A 24663-nucleotide genomic window follows, 5' to 3' on the forward strand; every position below is an offset into this window, starting at 1 on the left:
TCAGTTATACATATACATATGTTCCCATATCTCTTCCCTCTTGCGTCTCCCTCCCTCCCTATCCCACCCCTTTGGGTGGTCACAAAGCACCGAGCTGATCTCCCTGTGCTATGCGGCTGCTTCCCACTAGCTATCTAATTTACGTTTGGTAGTGTATATATGTCCACGCCACTCTCTCACTTTGTCCCAGCTTACCCTTCCCCCTCCCCACATCCTCAAGTCCATGCTCTAGTAGGTCTGCGTCTCCATCCCCATCTTACCCCTAGGCTCTTCATGACCTTTTTTTTTTTTTCTTAGATTCTATATATATGTGTTAGCATACGGTATTTGTTTTTCTCTTTCTGACTTACTTCACTCTGTATGACAGACTCTAGGTCCATCCACCTCACTACAAATAACTCAATTTCGTTTCTTTTTATAGCCGAGTAATATTCCATTGTATATATGTGCCACATCTTCTTTATCCATTCATCTGTTGATGGACACTTGGGTTGCTTCCATGTCCTGGCTATTGTAAACAGAGCTGCAATGAACATTGTGGTACATGACTCGTTTTGAATTATGGTTTTCTCAGGGTATATGTCCAGTAGTGGGATTGCTGGGTCGTATGGTAGTTCTATCTGTAGTTTTTTAAGGATGACCAAAGGTTCAGAGAGATTATCTAACTTGTTCAAGGTCAACAGAAAAGGCAGAGCCGGGATGCACACGCATCTTTTTCACTGCATCACACTGGCTTGTGACCCACAGCACTCTGCACACAGTATCCACTCACCGACCCAGTTAGAAGCTGGACTAGAAATGCGATTAGGTGGATATAACACAAACATGTTTAAAACTTCGAACACACATTACATTTTTAGACAATGCAGAAAGGACAGTTTCACATTAGAGAAAATTCTTGGCTTGTGAGATAGAAGAATGCAAATTATGTGTTTGCCTTTACTTACATTCTCAAAATATGGATTTATGAATCAATGAAAGGGTGACAAATTCCCCAAATTTCCCATTTACAAAGATATTCATGGAAACCAATGCATTCTATATCCTGCTACTTTTTACTCTTTCAAACACAAGGCTTCATTGCCTCTTTATTTGAGGGTGTGTCACAAGGACCCATTAAACCACTCCTGCTGCGGGGTTATTCCCACACGTCGGTGAGCAGTCATGGGCTAGCACGCCCTCCCTGCATCTCCTCTTGTCCTGCAGTTGTTGGCCCATCTCTGAAGAGTGGCATAAGGATGCCAATGCAGAAATCAAACCAATGTCTCAGAAGTACAGAGCCTTAGAAATCAATAGAAAATGACAGTTCTGTGAGAAAAACACAGCCACCCCAGCACAGTACTCCTTTTCACTGATTCTAACAACTGTCCTTAATCTGGCTTCTCATCCATATATATTGCTCTGGGCTCAAATCTCTTAGCTACTCTTTGTGACCCATGTCAACCCATTTAATTCTTTTTTTGTTGTTGTAATGTATTTATTTTTTAATTTGGCATTGAAAAAAAATTTTTTACAGTTTTTTGGCTGCATTGGGTCTTCGTTGCTGCACGCGGGCTTTCTCTAGTTGCGGCGAGCGGCGGGGGCTACTCTTCGTTGCTTCTCATTGCAGTGGCTTCTCTTGTTGCAGACCATGGGCTCTAGGTGCACAGACTTCGGTAGTTGCAGCATGCGGGCTCGGTAGTTGTGGTTTAGTTGCTCCGCGGCACATGGGATCTTCCTGGACCAGGGCTCGAACCCGTGTCCCCTGCATTGGCAGGCGGCTTCCCGACCACTGCGCCACCAGGGAAGTCCCAACCCATTTAATTCTTAACTTCACAATTTCCATCCAAATCATCACTATTGCCTTCTATGAGTCAGGGGTTATTTCATGTTCCTATTCTCTGTGATCACAGATATCCAAGTTGATGATTCATTTGACCTTGTGACCCCAGTTCTTGGACCTCCTTGACTCTGCTGATTGTCTTTTTTTCATATCAACAGTAGACAATCCCTTCTTTGTTCCACAGCTCCTAGCTGCCACCAGGCATAGTCTCTTTGCTACTCCCTGTCCCTCCCTGGGGAAAAAAAAAAAAAAAAGCAAGATCTTCAACTCCTATCTGTCCTTAACAGCATCCCCCTGTGAAAATAGCTAAAACGTGTTGAGCATGTAGTCTGTGCCAGGTACTGTTCCAAGCACTTTACATCTACTTATACTCCTTAATCCTTATAAGAAACCCTGTGAGACAGGCACTGTCGTTATTCTACTATACAGAGAAGGAAACATAGAGAGGGAGTTTAAATGACTTGCCCAAGGTCACAAGGTGAGAGGAGTCAGGATTCGAATTTGCACCATAACCATCACAGCTCCTGCGTGGTCGTCTAAGGACCAAATGAGCTCATGTATATAAGTGCTAGAAGGAGTTCTAAATGCCATGGGATAAGAGCTATATTAAGTGTTAGCTTCTATGATTATTATTACTCTTATTACTAGCGACTAACTGAACTTGCACTTTATTCATATTCAGATCTCTGGTCTCTCAAGCCCTCCGGCCTTACCAAGGATGAACTCACTGGCTAAAATAGACTCTCCTCCGTGTGAACTTCACAAATTGTGATTCCTGTGCTGTCTTTACTGCTCTTTTAAGTCTCTTGGAGCCTGCTGACCCTGTTACCACCGTGCCTGTTCACGACCTTAGCTCACTCCCGTTCCTCTGTCCCGGAGCAGAGAGGACTATGGTACAGGGCAAGTTCTTCCAGGACAACTATACATGATCTGACTGTCGTTACCAGGAAATTTTTTATTGATTTTGCTGAATCTCTAACCTTGAAAAAAACATTCATTTGGTCATCTTACCTCTTCTAACCACTATGCTATGTATTACTTTCTCCTCATTGCCAAAACTCCTTTCCCCTCCATCCTCCCTCCCAAAGGACACACACACGCATACACACTTCTCGGTTCTTCATTGTTATCGGTGGCACCGTCATGGTTAATTTCTTCGACCCGGAGTCTTGATTTTCCCCCTTCCTTCCTGCATATAACTAGCTGTTCAATATTTAAACAATTTTCTCCTTCGGTCTCTTCCTTCCTCTAGCTAATATGTGATGTTCACACACACCTGGCTTCCCCTACCTAACAGCTTTCTGGCTGAACTCTGTGGTTCTAATTATTACCCATTTACCTTGTACCTTACTTACAGACTTTTCTTCCTAAACAATGTCTTTCTTCATTACCCATTGCAGCAATGGCTCCTTGTCTTTTCACTACACCGAATGTAAAATGCACGGCTTGGTTTTCCAGCTCTCCCTCGGAAGGGTCTTCTAGCTTCCACTTGTTCATTCTCTTACTTTCCATCCCTAGTCAGGGAGCCTTCTGACCAGTCAGACTAGCCATCATGTCTGTTCCATGAATATGCCCACTTCATGGTGTTCCTGGAGTACCTTCATGCTCTCCCCTCTCCAAATCCCACACACTTCAAAGATCTGGTTGCAGTCTCACTTCCTCCATTAACAATAAGGATGGGCTACGCCAATCGTCATCAGTCTCCTTCTCTACTGACCACCGCCCACGTTATCAAACAACACAGGACTTACCGGATACTTTCTGGCATTAATCACCATTGTGTCATGAAACTATGAAAATTCCTTGATAACAGAAGCCGAATTTTATACTTTTATAGCTCTCTTTCTGCCTAGCAAAGTACCAGGCCCCAGTAACTGCACATTATCCGTTTGCCTAAAATGTAGGATAATTTCACTATATTTATAAAACGCCAATCCTGAATCTAACCAAATAAATGCATCTACAAGAGTCCTCTTATATTGACTGCAGGCCTAACGTGGGGAAATTCCTCTACATAAGCAGATGTCTGCACTTCAGCCATTTTGTTCCTATGACTGCCTATTTTTAAAAGAATAATTCAGTAACTATCTGGAATCACTCTTCCCTTCATCCACCCATGTGGGAGAAGAAAGCACAAGCAGTGAACTCTTCTCCCAAATATTTCACTGGCGTACTTGAAGCGCTCTTCATAATGGCAATCTTCCTAAGCCAAGAAGGAATCAAAGAATCAGATAATGAATGAAAACACAGTTTCCTAAACAAGGCATATCTTACTTCAATTTAATTTTCTGAAAAGATGTTCAACAAGAACAAATGACAGAGTTCAGTTTCTAACTTTGCTACCATATGAGGGCTTTTTGTCTTTTTGATGTATTACTTTTATTTTTGTGTCTTATTGTTTTGGTTTTCTTTACAGAGTGTTTGAATATCTGATGAGGTCTGGACACAGTACACCTTTTTAGAAGTTAGTTCTTTATATGGAAATGTTTCTGATACTCTTAGTCTCCAAAGAGTCCCCTGGTTAAGAAAATCCTACTGGAGGTATCACTCGTTTACCACTAAGGAAAGAAAAAAAAGAAACACCCCTGGGAAATTCTTGGTTTCCTTTACTCAAACCACAAGGATGTAGGAAGAAATAAATATCTCTGAAACTCCTTTAATTTTTTTAAAAGTTATTATTACTTTAGTGTAAGTCTGCTCTGCGGTGTATGTGAAAGCAAGATTGTGCAGTCTGACTTTTTCCCAGGACTTTTTTTTTTTTTCAAAGAGAGGATGACGTTTCTCCAGATGTTTTTCTGGGTAATTATTTTTAAATAAACAAAGGAAAAAATAGCTTCGTGGTTTTTTTCACTCCGAAGCAGGGCAGTATGGCAATCCATACACTAATAATCCATATCCTAATGATCTGATGTTCAGTGCTGAGGTAGGAAGAGAAGGCAGCACCGCTGGCTCTTATCCTTAGGCTGTGCTTGACTCTGCGCTGTAAATCTTTTCACGTCGTTGTTTCCTTCCATAATTACTCCTGTGTCGATGTGAGGCTCAGGACCACAATCACATGACAAAGCACAGGGTACAAAGGACATGTCACCCAGTCAGTTCTCCAAAACATTAGACTTTAAAGAGGAGACAGCAAGCCTCTGATAGTCAGGCAAGAGCTTGCTATCTTTTCCCATCAAAGCTCAGCAGAGGACACGGTTGCTACATCGCTACAATTCTTTTTACATGAAGTTTTCCGTTTACTGTATTTAGATAAAGGGAATGTGATTAGAGAGCGTTCTGAAATTCCCTCAAGATATCAGACATGTGGAATTTCCTAGAGAGATCTATGCATTAGTTGAATCACTTGCATACCTTAAAAATGCTCTGTAGTAAGAGATTTCACCATTAAAATGTATGCCTTTCAACTAACTTGCTTCAAGAAAATAAAAATGTCACAGTGGCTCAAAAATCTGATGAAAAGTGCTATCACCTTTATTATCTCATTTGTCATTGCAAATGGGTACTTAAGCGTGGTCCAGAAGGGAGCCTGAAAAGCTTGTCTGAAGAGTTAGTATCTTACTCGCAAAATCAGCCAAAATGCAGGCTTCTGATGATGACAGGACTATCACTAGCATCTGCTCCTAAGATTTATTTAACACTTAGATATGTACCAGGCATTCTACCTGGCAGTAATGTGTGTTATGTCTTAAAACTTATATGAACCCTATGAGGTAGGAATGCTGTTATCTCGACTTCACAAGCCAGGAAATGGAGGCGTAGAGGGATGAGTGTCCTGCCCACGGCCACACAGGAACTCTGTGGCAGAGGTAGGGTTTGAATCCAAGTCTGACCCCAGAGCCCAAAGTCTCCAACACTGTGTCCCACTGCCTTCACTAAGACCAAAAGCCTCTTTCTAGGCAGCACTTACCAAGTACTTAGGATAGAGCTAAGCACTTTTCAAATATTATCTTTTATTCCAGGGCGAAATTCTACCTTTTCTGATCTAGTCTTAACAGTTTTCCAATGAAGCTCCTAAGCTGGGTGTATATAAACTAAAGCAAAACGCTTGGTAATTATCTAATGAAATAAGATTCTCAACATAAATAGTTTTTGAACTTCAGGCCAGAGATGTTACCAACACAACATTGGACTTGCATTATTTTTTCCATTTCCCTTAAATAAAACCAGAGTATGTTATGGGACCTTGACCAACTGAAATTTTGTACCATCAAATTATGCTGTGGCTTTTACTTTTAAAACTACAATTTAAAAGAAACAATCTCTTCTGTTGCTGGGGTGAATGCCTTACCGCTGTATGTAAGAGTTATTCACACCGCGGTGATCCAAATCGTGGCTTAAGGCAGCAATCAGCAGTGCGAGTATCTCCAGGTCAGTCAGCCTGTTCTGCACGACCGAAGAGTAGAGGAAAGGAAGAGAAAGAACAATTTGGTAAAGCGCATTATACCACCTCTTTCCACCAATCACGTGGTTTTCTCTTTAGTGCTTTACATATGTGCTTTCTAGTCATACAGGACTCACGCTAGAATCCCATTCTGCAGGTAATCAGTCATACTTTGTTTTCAGAATGGGATTATCATTATCACCAGAAAAAGTTCAAATGCCTCAAATAATCAATAACCTGTCCACCCAGTCAGTATTTTTAATGCTTAAAAATCTATATATATATGTGGAATAATCCAAATAAACTTTTTTTAACATCTTTATTGGAGTATGATTGCTTTACAATGGTGTGTTAGTTTCTGCTTTATAACAAAGTGAATCAGCTATACATATACATATGTTCCCATATCTCCTCCCTCTTGCGTCTCCCTCTCTCCCACCCTCCCTATCCCACCCCTCTAGGAGGTCACAAAGCACCGAGCTGATCTCCCTGTGCTATACGGCTGCTTCCCACTAGCTATCTATTTTACACCAAATAAACTTTAAATAATTGTTTTCTGTCTGATTTTCAGTTCCCTGCAGATTCTGCTGCCTTCGCTCTCTGTTGTCAGTTGCTATATCCTTCACTCTCTCCTATTAGAAGCATAGACAATGTGAATATCAGCAAACAATAGGAAAAAAAAGAGGATTAGGAATGAAAATTTGGCTTTGAATAGTTGTGCAATATATTCCAAAGCCAAATAGAGGTTATTTTTTAATACCTGCCATTTGTATTATCTGCATTACTGTTCTCCTTCATTAGAAAGAAAACACAAGGTAAAACTATTATCAGCTGTATTCTGCTGCAACTCTCAACATTCTATATAGTATGTCTACAACATACACAGAAATCACCATTTTGTTATTCTTCATAAAAATCAAGGATAGACTTCAGCGGTATAGTCCTTATGACCATCCCATACCCCAAAATAAGTTCACTCTATTTCTTATAAAAGTTTGCTATGGCAGGAGAGTACTACTATGGTATTTGATATGGCTTCTTGGACAACAATCACTTTTTTTAGCTCTAGCCAGCTAAAACGTGCACTCCATGAAAGTAGAGACAGCGAATAACACTTTTAGAATTTATTTAATAAAAAGAGCTTGGAAGCTCTGAATTAAAAACAGTTTTATGATGTATGCCTGGAATCACTGACATAGAATAACTTGTCGATTCCCACTGAAGTTAGAATCTAAGGACAGAGATATGAAAAATTTGGCCCGGAAAAGAACGAATTACTTGAACGTTTTCTGCATTGATCTTCCTGTAAACAGTCTCTGGTCAATGTATATGAAAACAAAACCTTTTCCATGAAATAGTACTTATAAAATTAACAAAGTGCTCTAGAGAAAATGTGACAGAGAACCCTGGACTCATCTATGGAGCCAAGTTCAGGACCTGAGTGGTTTTTGAGGAATTCTGCTATGGAGCAGGTTGAATGTGAACATGAGAAATTTGATACTTTTCTTATATTGTAGAGTTTTCCTCTGAAGGAAGCATTTATTTGCCCAAAGGCTATTAAGTTTAACATGAAGCTATTTTAAAGATTTTTTAAAATAGGCCATATATATTATATATGAAAGAAAATTAGAAATTTTTTTGCCATACCAGTCTTCCTTAATTAACAAAATGTAATTTATTTTGTAAGCAGCATTAAATATTATTCTCAATCATCATTAGTGCACATTAAGAAACACTTGAAAGAATATGCTGTATTCTTGCAGCAAAGCAACAAAATGTCTTAAATATATAAAGGGCTCTAAGAAGTACCTGGATTTTGCCTGCTTTTAGTGCGGCAAACATGCACTGAGCTGTATTAAAGGCATGTCTCCAATTATGATAGGCAACATTCTTCCGATAGTTCTTCTTAACACTTAAAATCCACCTGCAAAGAACCTTTAGGAAATAAAGCGTAAGTAGTCAAAATAACTGCTGACGGTTATCACACATTTATTAATCTTCACGCACTGTACAAAGCATTTACATCTAACTCCCGGGACTCTGAGGGAGGCACTACCATTTTGATTATTGTACAGATGAGGAAAGTGACATTCAGAGACTTGCCCAAGGTCACAGTGCTTGTAAAGGGTGGGCCCAAAAGTCAAACCTCAGCAGTTTGACTTCAGAGCCTACCATGCAAACCACCATGCTAACTAAATTAGATGTGAAATGCAAGGTAGCTCGAAGAAGGGTACTTTTGTCAGGGGTAGGGCACAGACTAGCTTTTTAAAAGATATGATGTCCACGTGTCGTCAATTAGGAGAGTCCAAGGAGGCAGTCACACATGCATGAATTCAGTCTCAGGGAGCCATGCAAGCAGCCAGTCTCCAGTTCTTCTCACGCTCCATTCTGTACGTCTGCAAAGGTAATTGCGCGAGGCTCTGGGGATGGCTTGGGGGCAAGGCACACAGCACATGTCCAAGGACAAACTGGAGCTCCAAGTCCCAATCTTTGTCCCTTTTAAGCTACGCTCAAATATTCAGGCAGAGTTACTGCTTGGTTACCAAGAAGTAAGTAACCAAAAATAATATATGCAACATAAAGCCCTGTTGTGTGTGTGTGTGTGTGTGTGTGTGTGTGTGTGTGTGTGTGTGTGTGTGTTACACATATTTTAAAAGTTGGGGGAAAAAAAGGATAGACTTCAGAAAAATCTCACAAGCTGGGTTTAATTCAACTCCTAAGTGGTGTATTCAGTAAAATCCCCAGGGACTCATGGGCTGTAAGCTTGATAATTTTCTGTTTGTGTTCGCATCAGAGTCTGCCTCTCTTCAATACTGAATGATTTACTATACTTTTGGGGATCTCTAAAAATAAATATGTGCTTCTCCCTACGTGTATCACTGGAGATAGTTCAAACACAAAGGGCATTGCCCTGGGGAATAGAAAAAGTACCAGGGAAACGAATGTTGCTTTAACAATATTCAACACAGTTCGATTGGCTGCAAAAGTAGGCCAAAAACAAGGTTTCTTCTTTGTTGGTATAAATTGTTTATAGAGGATTTGGCAGGAAAATCAGTGCTTTCATATCCTCCCTTTTCTTTTCAGGTCTCTTTGTTCCTGTTCTATGACGCAGTTCACAGGGAATTCTGATAAAAAGAACCCAAATGTCCCCTAGCTCTTTCACCCCTGAGTAACCATATTTCCCAGAGGATTTCCGTATGCCTACGGTTGACGTGCCAACCTGAAGTACATTGCAGCGTGACCATTTCTCAACAAAGTCGACCCCGAAGATGGTAGACTCATCTTATTAGGAGAATTTTAAGTAAGAGCAATTAACTTTCTTTGATATGCTTAGAAAGTGAAGTGTCATAGAAAATTACTGGTGATTAATTAAAGAGTCAAGGAAAATAAGCAGGAAAACCCAGAAATTTAACCTATGGACCCATCTCTTTACTAATCGTAAATCTGTAGATATAATTAAATAGGCACTTATGCATATAATGTGAAATAATGACCAAAATGGCTCTATGAAACCTAATTCCTGATGGACTGCTCTATTCTGCTGCTGCTGCTGCTTCTTTTTTTTTTCTGGCCACGCTGCGTGGCTGGTGGGATCTTAGTTCCCCGAACAGGGATTAAACCGGGCCATGGCAGTGAAAGTGCTGAGTCCTAACCACTGGACCGCCAGGGAACTCCCTATACTGCTTCAATGGAAATGGGCCTATTGAACTAGGTAACCCAATGGATACCCCACTGTATCTAATTAGTAACTAGATTCAGGTACAGTTTTGGATTCTGTTATCAAATGTTCTTAACAGCATTTAGGAAAATTATGGTCAGATCTGCTTAATGCTTGGTGGATATGCCTGGAGTGTTCAAATCTGTAGTACACTCTTTTCTGCAGGACTACTGAATAATTATGTGCAGTTTGGAAGACCCTAGGGAGCATGCTCAATACACTGAATCAGTCTCCAACATTACAAAGGCCTCCTAAGTCCTGCACGGCATCCTTAAGATGCTATGGGAGAAAGCGAAGAAAGAAAAAACACAGCTCAGCTCCTGCCTTCAAGAATTTCAATCAGTAGTGAGTGAAAGTAACAAAAGCACACATATAAAGGAAATAGATTCACATAAAAATGAGAGCACAAATTTATAAACTGTCAATAGCATTCTAAGTGGCATGAAGTCAATCCTAGGGTTTTCCCAGAAATAGAGAGTTTTAAGTCAGGCTCTGAGGAAAAGTATGTTACGGCACAACATACTTGGAGCAGACTTGGAAGTGGAGCCATCCTGTCCATTCAGGGGAGGAATGACACGTAAAAGACAGAAGGTCAAGGAAAACAAGTACAGCACACGCAGATTTGTTGGAGTAGAGTTGAAGAATCTGCTTCAGAGATCAGCAAGAATTATAGGAGAGTAACTCAAGATTTGGAAGCCAAGCAGAGACAGGAAGATCTGACATAACTTTCAGTAGGAAATATTCTTTGTCGGGGCACTTCATGATGCTTAACATCCTCTCTAGCAGTAACATTTTAATTTTACCATCCTAAAATTATATCTGAAATGTACAGTGACAATAATATCTGAAATAAACAAAACAGAAGAGTCACTAAGGCAGGAAGGCCAACCAGAATAATAGCAATGTTCATGTTGATGTTGGCCGGAATTAGAATAGTAGTTATTCAAACAGAAAAGGAGAGTAGATGAATGAGACATTGAGGAGAAATATCTGCCTAATGGATAAACATTCAAGGAAAGGCAAAAATAAAGACTGTAAAAGAAATTCTCAGTGACTATCTTCATACCCAACACTCAAATGCTATCTAAAAGCTTATGTTTTTAAGAAAGAAGAAATAAATCAACTTATATAAGAATTTCATAAATAGGTACAAGGATCATATTCCTGTTCTGTCCAGGCCCTTTCAACAGAATCAGCACTAGTGTAAAGTATGGGCGATCTCAGGAATGGAAAGGGATTTGAGTCGCTATCTAGGTTTATAAGTCCCGTGACTAGCAAGAAGCAGAACTGAGATGTGCATTTAGAACTTCTGGCTCTAAATGAGATCTTCATTCCATTAATAGAAAAGGCTTTTTAAAATGAGCCCTATAAGCTACAACAGAGAAATCTGATAGGGACATATAATCATGGTCAAATTTGGTCTAAGGAAGGGATAACTGTCATGTACTCTACACCTGTGTATTAATCGAAATATACAAGTGTGCACACATACACATGCATGCAAATAGACAATCTCACAGATGCATGTGTAATTCTCACAGGACTCCCATAGCGGAGGTCATACCACTATTCCCAATTAACAGATTACAAAACTGAGAATGTGAGAGATTAACTGCCCAAAGAAATTAGAGGTAATCACTAGTCGAGCTATGACTCAAAATCCATGAACTTTCTACTCCACCATGCTGTGTCAATTTCTTCATTTGTAAAACAGGGACAGTAATAACCAAAAAACCTTTCTTGAGAGCTTCTTAAAATAATTAAATGATATGATATCTCTTAACACTCTCTTATAGGAGTGAAGTATTACTAGAGAAGAGTCTACAGACAGCTGGTCTTTGTTTTCACCCAAGAGTAAAATAAACTTCGGTTAAATTAAAGAAAGAACCAGATTCGGGCCCCCAGTAATACCAGAAATGACACTGTATTAACCTTAGCTATATTAGCCCTCAGTTTTCATGCCTCAGTGAGGCTTTGAGAGCAGGGACGACTCATCACTGAAATGTATACCTAGCACAGGACAGGATACACTGTTTACTGTTAATAAATTTTCATTTTATGAATGAATGGATTGCTGGATAGTGGAGGCCTTCAAGGTATTTACATTTCCAGATAGGAAATCTGTACGAGGAGACTAGACATTCAACTGACCGGAAAAAAGTAGTTTTAAAGGCAAATTACTGAATTTTTTTTTCATATCGGCCTTTCTATCCTTCCTTATTCTTTGATGAGATACACGTAGCCATTATGAAACAGAACAGAATTCCCTGATATCTCCCAACTGGTATTAGAAGGTATTGATGTCAGTCTTGCTATTTTCTGAGAGGCGAATAAGGTAATCGACGGGGGTGAAAATCAGTTTTCATCTTCACTCCATATGGGTGACCCTGTTTGAACCAACAGCTTGGCTTCACATCAACCTCTTCACTCCCTCATTTCCAAAGGAGTTCACTCTGTTTTGGTCCTTCTTTCTACTCTGTTATCTGTAACCACTGCAATCAGATCATGTTACTTCCCTGCTTAAAATTCCTCAGTGACTCACCATTGTTTTCAGGATAAAATCCAAATTCCTCTGAATAGCGTACAAGGTTCTACAGAATCTGCTTCTTGGTTGGTTTTCTCCCCACTCTCACCCCCTCAACCAGTGCTCCACGCCTCCAACGCCCTCTTTCTGTCATCCTGCCTTTGCACATCCTGCTCTCACTGTTGGGAATATTCTCCCCTATTCTTCAACCTGGTGCTTGATACATGTGGGAACCCAATACATGTCTTTTTAATGGCTGATAACTTTTCTTTAAACACCCTGGGTATGCATTAGCTGACAGTATATGAATCTCTGAAACTTAAGAATCCTTATTGCATACTAGCGTCCAAAACTAATTCTCTCTCTTACACACACACACACACACACACACACACACACACACTTTCCAGAGGACATCACTGCATTGCTACCTCATGTTTCATTTGGAAGTTCTGCACAAGGTTGAGGTCAGTGAACATCCGGATTGTGCACAGTGCCGTTTCCAGGTCGGATAGCTCAAAGTCACTGAAGCTGAAGTCGGTGATTTTAAGGGTCTGGGCAGATGGTACCATGGCAGCCTTAGGTAAGGGGAGAAGAAGAAAGTGAAATAAAGCTGTTAAAGCAGCAGTGATTCACAAAGTTTTCTTGCTTTGCTATGGGGAAATAGCACACTGTGGGTTTTTTTTTTTTTTTTTCCTTTTAATGTCATATACTAGAAATCTTTTAATGTAGAAGTTACTCTTTTTTTTTTTTAAACTGAGCCACATGTGGGTAACTAATATGGTTCCAGGTAGGCCAGGTGGAGGAGAGAGGGTAACTGTACCTAGAACAGTAGGCAGAACTAAGGACTCCAGTGATCCTGTCCCTTTATACCTCCTCAGTGTTATTCGTTCAACAGATATTTATTGAGTAATTATTGGCCCCGTCACAGAGGATAAGTGGTGAGCAGGATAATGATAATGTTCTAAGCATTTTACATTTAATTCTCAAGACAACCTTATGAAATCGATACTCTAGCTCCATTTTTCAAGTACAGAAACGTGAGCATGGATGAACACTTCCCTACCCATGGTAGCACAGCCAGGTAAGGACTGGAGCCTGGCTTCCAATGCAGACAGACTATGCTGTTCTCAGATTTGACACAATCTCTAATCTAGAGACCAACAGAACCTGCTTTAACCAAGCCTGACCACAAGAATCACCTAGGGTGCCTATTAAAAATAGAATTAGTGATTCTGATTCAGGAGGTCTGGGATGGGTTAAGAAACTGGTTTTTAGAAGGGGGATCTGTTTTTTAATTAACATCCTCAGTTTTGATTTGTTAGTCATTTAATTGTAGTAAAACACTTGCAATTTCTTCAAATACACCTCGCTCTTTTTTTGTTTTTTTTTAAATCAACGTTCCCTTTACCTCCTGCTTCTCCTACTTTCTTTAACTAAAGGACTTCTTTAAGACACAGTTCCCATCCAAAGAAGAGTTAAATGCCCTTCAGAGCTAAGCCCACCTTGGGAATACCTGTTTAATTACACAAAGTTCACTAAAATGTAATTTCTTGTTTATCTGTCTCCTAAGTACACTGCGACTGACAGGTGGGGCTGTACCTTACACATCTTTGTATCCATTGTGTCTACTGATAGATACAGTTTTGATATTTGTTAATATGAATATTTATTAAATGAATGGAGGGGGGAAAATCTTATTCCCTTCACTTAATTTGAGTTATAAGTTCTGGCTTTAAGGTTCCAAAACTTCTTAGGAGGGTAGTGCCCATTGACTTGAGTTAGAAAACTAGCAGACCTGGCAAATGCATTCCAATTTGTTTGGTTTGGTACTGAATATTTTTTTTAAAACACCGAATTTGTTATACTATTTAAAAATTGGGAGAGTTTTAACAATAAAACAGGATTTCTGGCGTCTCCTGGAAAATCTGGCCACGTTGAGCCCCAATTCCCATGAAGCAATGCTGGCCACAGCCGAGGCCCCCAGGCTCCCTCATACTGAGCAAAGCTGTCAGGCTTCTCTCCTAGATTTCCTGCCGCGCCCCTGCCGGCATGAGAACTTACAAGAACCTCACTCCTCCATCCCCTGGACTATTCAGTCTGCCAGCACTTTAACTGCCTTAGCCAGATGTGGCTGAGATTTACGTGATGAAAAGAGGCTTTAACTTTGTGTGGAGCAGAGGGAAGAAAACCAGGTTCTTTCCCACGTTTTTTCCTTGATTCCCTCCAAATCCCTTAAGTTTCTTCTGAGAATCTGGTATATCACTTCTCTGCCTTCCCTCCATCTTTTGTGAAGTAAAAAGGTCAATACTACTAAAACCTTATGGAGCGATCTAGAACTTTCCCCTACCAGCCTGAGGGCGCGTGCACATTCTCTGCTCATCGGGACCGTCGTGTTTTACTTACATATACCAGACCTGATTAAACTTTAAAAGAATGTCACCCTCTTCATACTCCAAACCAAGACTCTGCCCAAGCCCAAAGTTCACGAGAAAATACGCCTTCTGTTCAGTCAATTCCACAGGCTAATGCGTGGGCTGAACTAGGGGAAGAAAGGAGGGCTGAAAATGCTCCAAGAAAGGGTGGCGCTGTTTACACCAGCCTCCAACATGGAGACGGAGCAGACAGCTTCAGGGGGACGCGGAAGTGTGGAGGTGGGAGTAGGCCCACCTTTTAACTCAGAGCAGATGACAGCTGCTTCCCTTAAACATTGCACAAGAGAACAGATGTTTGTTCCTTAGGGCATCATTATTCTTAGAGCAGGAAGTTTTCTCTCTTTCCTTCCACGAAGGATATTCTAAACACTACAGGATGAAGACGGCCAACATGGCTTGTGCCTCGCTCCATTTTACACTCTTAACTCCCAACCGCTCTCTCCTGAGAGCAGAGACGCTTTTCTTCTGCTTGTTCAGCCACGTCACACCACGACTCAACCTTTCTACGCTGACCTAGGGGGGATGTGCAGACATTTTCCTTCAGAACCTTGTGGTCAGTGATACAGAGGTTCGGAATTCTTGGGATCGATTGCTAATAAGCCATGAGAAAGTCACACATCATTTAAAGCTCTCGTAAACTGCTTCTCTGACCATCACAAGAGAATTCAACTTTCTGTCTGCCCCGAAAGGGCTTGGGATAAAGGCGATTTTAAGTAAAACATATTGCCTGTCATTCTAACTTACCATTTTATAAAACAAAATAGTCTACATCTTACTAATAGCAGGGAAAAAAATATGTGGTATTTCTGGGAGAGGTTATGTATATACAATTCTGGATTTTTATAGCTTCTTTCACTGACCATTTGATTTGTTAGAATTTGCAAAGTGAGACTTCTGACTTTGTTTTTCTTTGGGGGATAATATAACTTATTGCATCATGATGTTGAAGACAAACAAATAACATATTTTATAGATTCTGTAAAGCTATAAATGTGTATATGTATTATGGTTGACTAATCCAATTCGAACTTCTGGAACTATGACACCACCTAATACTGCACAATACTGCTTATTTCCTCACATGAAAGCACAGTGCCTGTGAATTCTCAGGCAATAGCAATTAGATATTTTAGTGCTTCATCTGAATATAGTTAAGCCTTTCTAGGGTTGGGAGTTCTAATTTGTGTCAAATTAACCAAATATGGAATATAAAGAATATACAAAGCTCCCTGGGTTAAAGATTCAACCTGGCAAACAGTTTGTAGTATAAAATCATTTTTCTTCTGAGTTCTTTAATTATATCTGCCACTCAAACTAATAAAGAAACTAGTTACCTCTCGTTGACTCTTTAGAGGAAATTCTTCATAAGTCCCTTTTTTATAACTCTTTTTTCTAATGTCTTGATCCCTTTTCACCATTCTTACAAAAATTAAAAAAAAACAACAACTCTGGAAGTGAAATTCACTAAGGGTGGAACTGGACATATCCTTGGGAATAGGACTGGATTGGGTTAAAGGAAGCAGTATTCAGAGATATAAAAATACTTTAACTGCTCAGTGATCTTTAATTAAAACCAGCTGTTCTGAGTACCATCTGACTGATGAGGAGCTATATAATAAATTGATCACCAGCCGGCATTATCCTAGATCAGCTACCACATTTGCATTTGGCATTAGATAATGATCATAAAAAGAGAAACCTGAAAGCAAGGTGAAGCACATGGTAAAGGAATGTTTGCTATTAGGGGTTCTAGTCCTGATGCCCCACTGACTTTGTCACCCTGAACAAGATGTTCAACCTCTGCCCATTTTCTTACCTGTAAAATGAGGGGGTTGTCTCTAGGGTTTAATTTATCTCTGTGTCCACGGGACTCCAGGATCTATAACTGCCTTCTCAATTTGGGATCCAAGGCCACCCTGTGAGTGGCATCTGAATCTTGCCAGTGACCTTCCTGTACAGGCCCAAGCTCCGTCTCTGACGCTCTCACCATTGAAAGTAAATGGATGGTGTTCCTTAGCTGTTACGGCTATACTATGCTTTTCAAGTTTGATTCCTCACACATGAGAGAAGGGATATTCCACTCCTCCTGGCTTGAACAGAGGACCCCAGCCTCTCATGAGTGCAGAGTAGGGTTAGACTGGGTACGTGGTAGCCTCTATACTTACTGCAACAATGCTCTAAATGAAAAATTGAGTTTTTGGAAATTGCCATCGTTTGATTTTTTTGTGCAGGGTGGGGAGAGGTGTCTGTGTTTTTGCCATTTGTTTTCAAGGTTAATTAATGCTCTCTCTTTCACTTCTGGGCCTCTTTAACTATTTCTCCTCCTCTGACTAGAATACCACTCCCCCGCCGCAAGTTTTCATATAGCTAGTTCTTTCCCATTTTTTTATGTCTCAGCTGCACCAGAGAAACATTCACTGGTCTCTGTGGTATATACTGTAGCAAGACTCCATTAACATAACATCTATTTCAACCTTTTCCTAGTGAGCCTTCATTTTCTGAAGAGTCAAGAAAGCTCAAAAATATATTTCCCTGACTCCCTTTCAGCTAGGGTTCCAGATGAAATTTGGTTTCTTCAATGAGGTATACTTGAGTGAGACCTGAATTTCAAACTAACACAGGGCCTACCACATGAGGAACCCGTTTTTCTAAAATGTGGTTCCAGCGGGTGTTATGCAGCTGTGGAGACTTCAGTTCTGGCAGCAGCTTTCTCACTCCCAAACTATGCTGTGATGGTTGATTCTGGAAGGAGATGGCCTAGTGGCTTTCTGATTCTGGCTTACATGAAAGTTTCCAAAGTGAGCCAGATCTCGAAACCCACGCACAACCTTATCCTGTAGGCCGCTGAATGACGGTGTAGGATGAAATCACAGACTTGCCGTATCTCTTATGTGAACATTAGAGCATTGATCAGGAGCAAGTGGGGCACCAAGAATGGAAGTGAGACATCTAAGAAGGTGTGGATAACTACACGTGTCCCAAACCATTCACTCTAGAATATGTCTCTATAGTACATGGTTTCATGATGCCTATACTTTACAGGCATAGCTCTTTTTTTTCTGATTATAATTATATAATATTATATAATTAAGTTATACATATAGTCCTTCACTATTCTTTAAGTTCCAAGAGGACAGAGATTGATTACTTATTGTTATATTTGGAACACCTAGTATAATACCCACATAAAATAGGAGATAAATGTGAATGTATAAATGAAACATTTTTTGTGATCATCAAGCACCTAATCAGTTCTTCATAATATTTAGTTTAATTTGGCAAAGAGCTATAACACAAACATTAGTAATGAACCACGCTGAGTGAGACACAATGGATAAATTGTAGACTATGCCTTCTTCTCTTACAGTTCAATTATGCACTTTATTTACTTTTGAAAAATTTTTTATAGCTGAATTCCCTCTTTCATCTGCACAATGAATACTTCACTACTGTAATTTTAAAAACTCAGCTTCAGCTTGTTTTTAAGTGTCATTAAATTTTGATTCATTCACTTGCAAGAACACTGGAAACTCAGGATGGGAAAACAATGACCAAAAGTTTTCCACTTTTTAGCAGCTCTGGGTAGGACCTTACTTAAAATGGTCAACTCTAGATAACTCCCCTCAAGTAGAGAATTGGTTACACTTCACAAACAAAAGGTTTACATTTATTTTAGAACACATGGTGCTTTTTTCTTCCTACCTGTTTTCCACCTACCTGTTGTTCTTTTTTTGCTAATTAGAAAATGAGTGCATACTTTTGTATGGTTGTTAGCATAACTGACACTGTCTTGGGCCCATACAGTTCCTCCTGTCCTTCCACTGACCCTCCCCAGGACTGTACTATATGGTAAATCATTTCTCCGTCATCAAGGGCTTTGTAGTTAATAGATATTTTTAACAATCATTAGGTCCAGGTGGCCTCTATGCTCTGTTAGCTCCAAACAATGATGAAGACCTTCACTGAGAATTCCCAGCGCCCCTGAGACTAGCTACCCATTCATAAATCTTGACTTAGGAATGCACTCCCTGTTTCCAAGCACATACCGGTATACCCTAGATTAACCATAAAATTGTCCCAGCGGCCCCTCGGTGGTGTGAAGTGCAGCTGTGAATGCTTCCAAATTGTTGTCCATCCGGTCCTACCCTGTAAGTTACCCTACAATGAACTGATCCATTGATTGTATGGAGCTGCCTGCCTTGTTTTTCAGTCTCAAGATACCTTCTCAGTTTGGTGGGCACTTTTCATTCCCTCCATCCCCCAACAACTTTCTTGATGGTGCATAATTAGAATGGCTTGGGCAAAAAGGCTTGGAACATGACGGAGAAGATGAAGGCCTCAATGTTGCTCCTACTACATTAGGAGAACTGCTTTTCCTCCCACTATCACCACTACTAATAATAACTGACACATAAAAGGCGGGGGAGGCATATGTACCAGGAACTCTGGTCACTACAACTCTCTGAGGTAAGTTCTTTCATTATTCTCTTTTTACAAATGAAGAAACCGTGGCTCAGAGAAGTCACAGATTTGCCCGAGATCACGGAGCTGGAATCTGAACCTAGACATCTCTCTCTAGACTCACGTTCTTAACCATCATGCTATATTCATGAAAATGAAAGCTCTATGACCAGTTAGCCACTATTTTATTCATTTCATCAACTATTACACTATTTCTAGCTTCATAATCACTTTAAGAAAAAAGAAAGCATAATCTTGTTGAATGCATTTAAGGATCATGAATTGTGTTATTTCATGCTCGATTACAGGCTTCCTAAAAGTCTGAATTTTCTAGAATCATTCATTCAGTTATTCAACAAAACATGTAAACCAGGTTCCTGTTAAGCAATCACCAAATAGTAGCTATTATTATTATGACTCAAGAACTAACAGTCTGATGGAGAAGACAGACACATAAAAAATTGAAATATATCGTTTAAGTGCAAGACCACAGGGATGCTAGTAAGTTTGTGTAAGTGATCCCTAACAACACAATGCCAGAGAACGTGAGTACACATTTAACTTCCTCTTTCAGTCATTTGTAATAGTTAATTTTATGTCTCAACTTGACTGGCCACAGGGTGCCCAAATGAAACCTGATTTCTGGGTGTGTCTGTGAGGGTGTTCCTGGGTAAGATGAGCATTTGAATCTGTGGACTCAGTAAAGTGGACTGTACTCCCCAACGTGCGAGGGCATCATCCAATCCACTGAGGGCCTCACAGAACAAAAGGTGGAAGAAGGAGGAACGTGCCCCTCGTTGCTTCCTCCAAGCCTGCTGGAATGGGGGTATCTCCTGTCTTCTCAGGCGCTGGGCCTGGGATTTCAACAGTCAGCTCCCCTGCTCTCAGGGCTTTAGACTCAACTCAATGACGCCGCTGGTTTTCCTGGGTCTCCAGTCTGCAGACAGCAGACTGTGGACTTCTCAGCCCGCACAAGCACGTGAGCCAACTCCTCAGAATCTCTCTCTCTCTCTCATTTACGCATATATAAAATCTCCTTCTGGTTCTTTTTCTCTGGAGAATCCTGACTAATAGAGTCACCTATTTTTCTAAAGTCAAAGAGAATCATTCCTGAGCTTTATCAGTACCTTACTTAAGACAAATGACAGCCCTTCTTTTATTCAACTATTTCTTACTATGAAATAAGTCCATTTACACAACAAAAGGGACACGCTGGGGTCCCTTTTACACAAGCGTGGAAATGAAACTTTACAGGAAATAATACGTTTATAAAATGTATAGTCTCCTTGAAGCCCATAAATCACATGTTCATGGAAAATAATACACTTGGGTAAGGTAAATATAAGGGTCATTTAAAAATTATTGAGTTTCATATTTTTGGTGGATGTCTCATGAAAAAGGTTTATATTTAGCCTGTGGCAAAGTCTCTGGTAACCTTGGAAGAAAATAAAGACATGTGGCTACACAATTTGCTCAACTGTCTAATCTTTACACAAAAAAGGTCACACTGCAATCAATGGCATTCTGCCTGCCTTAGGTCTGAAGTATCAAATCTCAAGAGCTAAAATAGAAATTACAGAAACAACTCCTAATAGTCAACTCTTAAGAAAAGGCCCGTATTCAGAAAGTTATTTATTAAAATAAGTCTGGAAGAAGGGCAGCCACTGAACTTGGTCTTCCATAAAATGTCAAATTCTTCCCATTAGCTTCAGTGTTTTACGAAGGCATTTTGTTACGTTACTCCGTGATGTTTATTCGATACGAATGTTAAGAGGGAAGGAGATTTTCCTCCAGGATCCTTTCTTTTTTTTTTTTTTTTTTTTTTTTTTTTTTTGGGGTACGCGGGCCTCTCACTGTTGTGGCCTCTCCCTTTTGCGGAGCACAGGCTCCGGACGCGCAGGCCCAGCGGCCATGGCTCACGGGCCCAGCCGCTCCGCGGCATGTGGGATCTTCCCGGACCGGGGCACGAACCCGTATCCCCTGCATTGGCAGGCGGACTCTCAACCACTGCGCCACCAGGGAAGCCCCAGGATCCATTCTTTACGGAAATTATTTTCAGGAACAAAATTAATGTCGGTATTTGATGAGTTTATTGGTAGCCACAAGAAGATATGCTCAGTCAGGTATTTTAAGTTCTCCTTATCAGTCCCCATCACTAGCCTGCCTCTTGGGGCACTCTTTCATGCAGAGCAGTTTGGGTCTGGGTCTTTGAACAAAGCCACGCTGACAGCCATTACACTTTACAGAAGGCTAATGTCTCTCTTCCCCATGTTTAACATGCACAGAAAATGTGTTTTCAAAGAAAAAACTCCACACAATTAGTTTACAAGGCTGTTAGAATATATCTTTCTCTAAGAAGGAAGTGGATCCAAATATGAATGAGAAAGAAACCTACTAATACAAAGAGACGTGAATATTCCAACTCAGCGTGTGGAACCAAATCTTAAAGAGAATAAAGAAGTGAATAAGGCATAGCAAGACTAGATTAGTATATTTTCTTCAATAACTATATTAACATTTTATTATTTTTCCTTCTTTCTAACATTATATAAATGGATTCCTTTAAATCTCAATAGGGAAGAGGCACAGACTATTAAAAAAACTTGAATAATGAGCATAAGGTTTTTCAAAACCATGTAAAGAAGGCGCATAATAATGTCAAGATTCCAATAAAGTACATATATGCTTATAAGTAAAACTTCAGAGAAAATGTATGACTACAATTGGGACGAATACACTCAGATTTTGTTAGCATCTAATTAGTATATAAGAAGCTCAAGAACAGTGCCACCATACTTTGGAGCTAAGACTACCATTGGAAGTCATCCACTAGTAAAATCAAAGCAAAATAGGTAAGATTTGCTTGTCAAATGAAAGTAGGAAGAATCAAACAGAATCTATTAAATCTTGCAACGTGGAAAACAGCTATATCTTTTCATGTTATAGACGTCTATAAAAATGAATGCATCAACTGACAGTGTACAGGAAGTCCAAAGGACCCAAATTGTTCCGGAGTATTTCTAGCCCTTTTTAAGGAAGAAGATGCCTTACTGGATGCCTTGTTGCTACAGTTCGGTGACACTAGTTATCTAGATCATAGGGTCAACTCTTCTTTATTATTATCTGCTCAAAATTTTCCATTTATAATTTGACTATCCATAGAGATTCTCCCCCAAAGGGAAGGAATGTGATGATCATCTTGACATAAGGAAGTGGCTCTATACTCTAACACTGCCTTAGGCAATAGAGATTTGGGTCAGGTATCTGGCTCTGCCCCTTACTGCTGTTACCTGCAGCATTCACACACACGCCTGATCAAGAGGGTTCACATGAAGTTTCTGTCTCTGAAAGGCTGAAGGTCAAGATGAGGTATAAATTCTGTCCTAGGAAATCCTGGCTAAGTGGCCAGCTTTTCCCTCTCTCTCTATTTTGATACAGAAGACCTTTCAGGATCACAACAGGGTCTCAGTTTGCTTTGAGATACATTACATGTGATTAAAGAAACTGCTATAAAGCAGAAGCTGTAGGGATTGGAACTGAATCAGCACTGACTCCAGGACAAAACTGAGAAGTTTATTTTAAAAAACTAAACTCTAAAATGTATTTATTTACTGTTCTTCTAGCAAGAGAAGGCAGAAAAGGCAATCAATCAATCAAATATTCAGTTACTTGTAATACATAAACATTTATTTCATTCTGATATCTTAACTAACAACTTTCTAATAACCATAACCAGGTCAGCTGGGGTCCTTTTATTTTTATCTCAGTAACTTGTAAGGATCATTAAAAGGTGTATGGCAAAATGCTTGTTTGAGGCCCTATTTCTGCTACACCCAATTTTAAGCCAAGAGAAAATAAGATTAAAAATGGGATAAAAACTCAAGTTAAGCAAGGGGAAAAAAGGATTCTGAATTTCCTATCAACTTTGTTATACCTTTATGACTAGAAAACTTTTCTGAACATAGGCATAAATATTTAGTATACTTAAGCATATTATTTAATTCTTTTAAGAACTGATTTCTAAAAATAAAAATTGAGAAGCATTTGACAGCTTTTCAATTTATTTTAGGTTTTAAATTGAGATAAACCATCAGACACATGACTAAGACAGCAATTTTGGTAATTTCTGGATGATGCAGACACCTGTGTATTTGGGGCTGCAAAGGAATTTTTATTAGGATGACAGAAAACAGAATTGAAATCAGTTGCTAAATTCCAACCAATTCAAATGAATTATTTGACCTACAAGCTATGTTATCCTAAATTTCTCAATGCAGCTGCCAGAAATCTATTTTCCAAACGGAACAACAGATGGTTTTGAACAATACTGCAATATAGCAATTCTCAGTTTTTCCAAAGTGTTTTTCTCTTGCTAAAATTATTAACATAATTGAGAAAATAATTTTCAAATTTTTCTGAAAGACTATGCTATTTTCAAAGTAAAAAGCAAAGTTTAATATCCTAATGGATTTTTTTAAGCATTATCTTTAGAAATGACTCTATTTGCTAGTTTTTATTTATCTAAAACAACAAAGTGTACCCTTGCCCTCATTTTAGAGCTAACTTAATAATCCCACAAAGCCTGCAAGCACTTCAAAATGTATCTCTCCATGTGATCATTTCCAGCTCACAGTATGCAGTTAGTTCAAAACTTTATCACTCTACGAGAATTAGACAAATGGGCAATTAAGCCTGATGTGAGAGACACTTTAAACCTCTAAACCTTTGTAAATAATTGAAAAACGTCTCATTCCTTCAAACATCACAGCGAACAAAAGAAATATAGCCAATTCGAATGAGGCTAACCCCTAGAGAAGCTTAATCTTTCAGATGAAATCATCTCAAGTTCCTTCTTGGCAGATGACTCAGCTTCCTACTCGGTGATTTAATCAAGAACATCTACAAGTCCTGATTCTCTTCCCTTCTTTCCTAGCTCATTCTCTCCAGTGCTGTGCAATGACGTGTGGGCTTTGGGTCTGGACTGCCTGGATTTAGTCCTGGCACCATCACTCACGATCTGGGAGATCCTGAGTAGGACAATCTAAACTCTCTCAACCTCAAATTCCATTTTCAAAATGCTAATACTGACCTTATAGGATGGCTGTGGATTTAATACACTTAAGTTAATACACACAAAGAACTTCAAACATACCAGGTATATGGTAAGTGCTCAATTAAGTGTAGCTATTATTATTTACTATTACTATTATTATTATTATTATCCCTTTTCTCTCGTCTTGGCCAAAGAAATGTCTCTTTAATACCTAGGCCAGGGCTTCCCTGGTGGCGCAGTGGTTGAGAGTCCGCCTGCCGATGCAGGGG

General features: G+C 39.7%; 1 protein-coding gene across 4 annotated transcripts in view; it reads right to left on the minus strand.

Annotated features, from left to right (window-relative positions):
• The window catches only part of PDE5A (phosphodiesterase 5A), a 147268-nt gene that overhangs the window by 20492 nt on the left and 102113 nt on the right, over window positions 1–24663 (minus strand). For all 4 annotated transcript variants that reach the window (XM_024119197.2, XM_024119199.3, XM_028492240.2 and 1 more), the window contains exons 12-14: window positions 12877–13023; window positions 8013–8138; window positions 6111–6205 (exon numbers count right to left, since the gene is read on the minus strand). In XM_024119197.2, coding sequence (XP_023974965.1) covers window positions 6111–6205; window positions 8013–8138; window positions 12877–13023 — 368 coding nt within the window. The remainder of the gene's footprint in view (window positions 1–6110; window positions 6206–8012; window positions 8139–12876; window positions 13024–24663) is intronic.

Source organism: Physeter macrocephalus, chromosome 7 (genome assembly GCF_002837175.3).
Source record: "Physeter macrocephalus isolate SW-GA chromosome 7, ASM283717v5, whole genome shotgun sequence".
NCBI lineage: Eukaryota > Metazoa > Chordata > Mammalia > Artiodactyla > Physeteridae > Physeter > Physeter macrocephalus.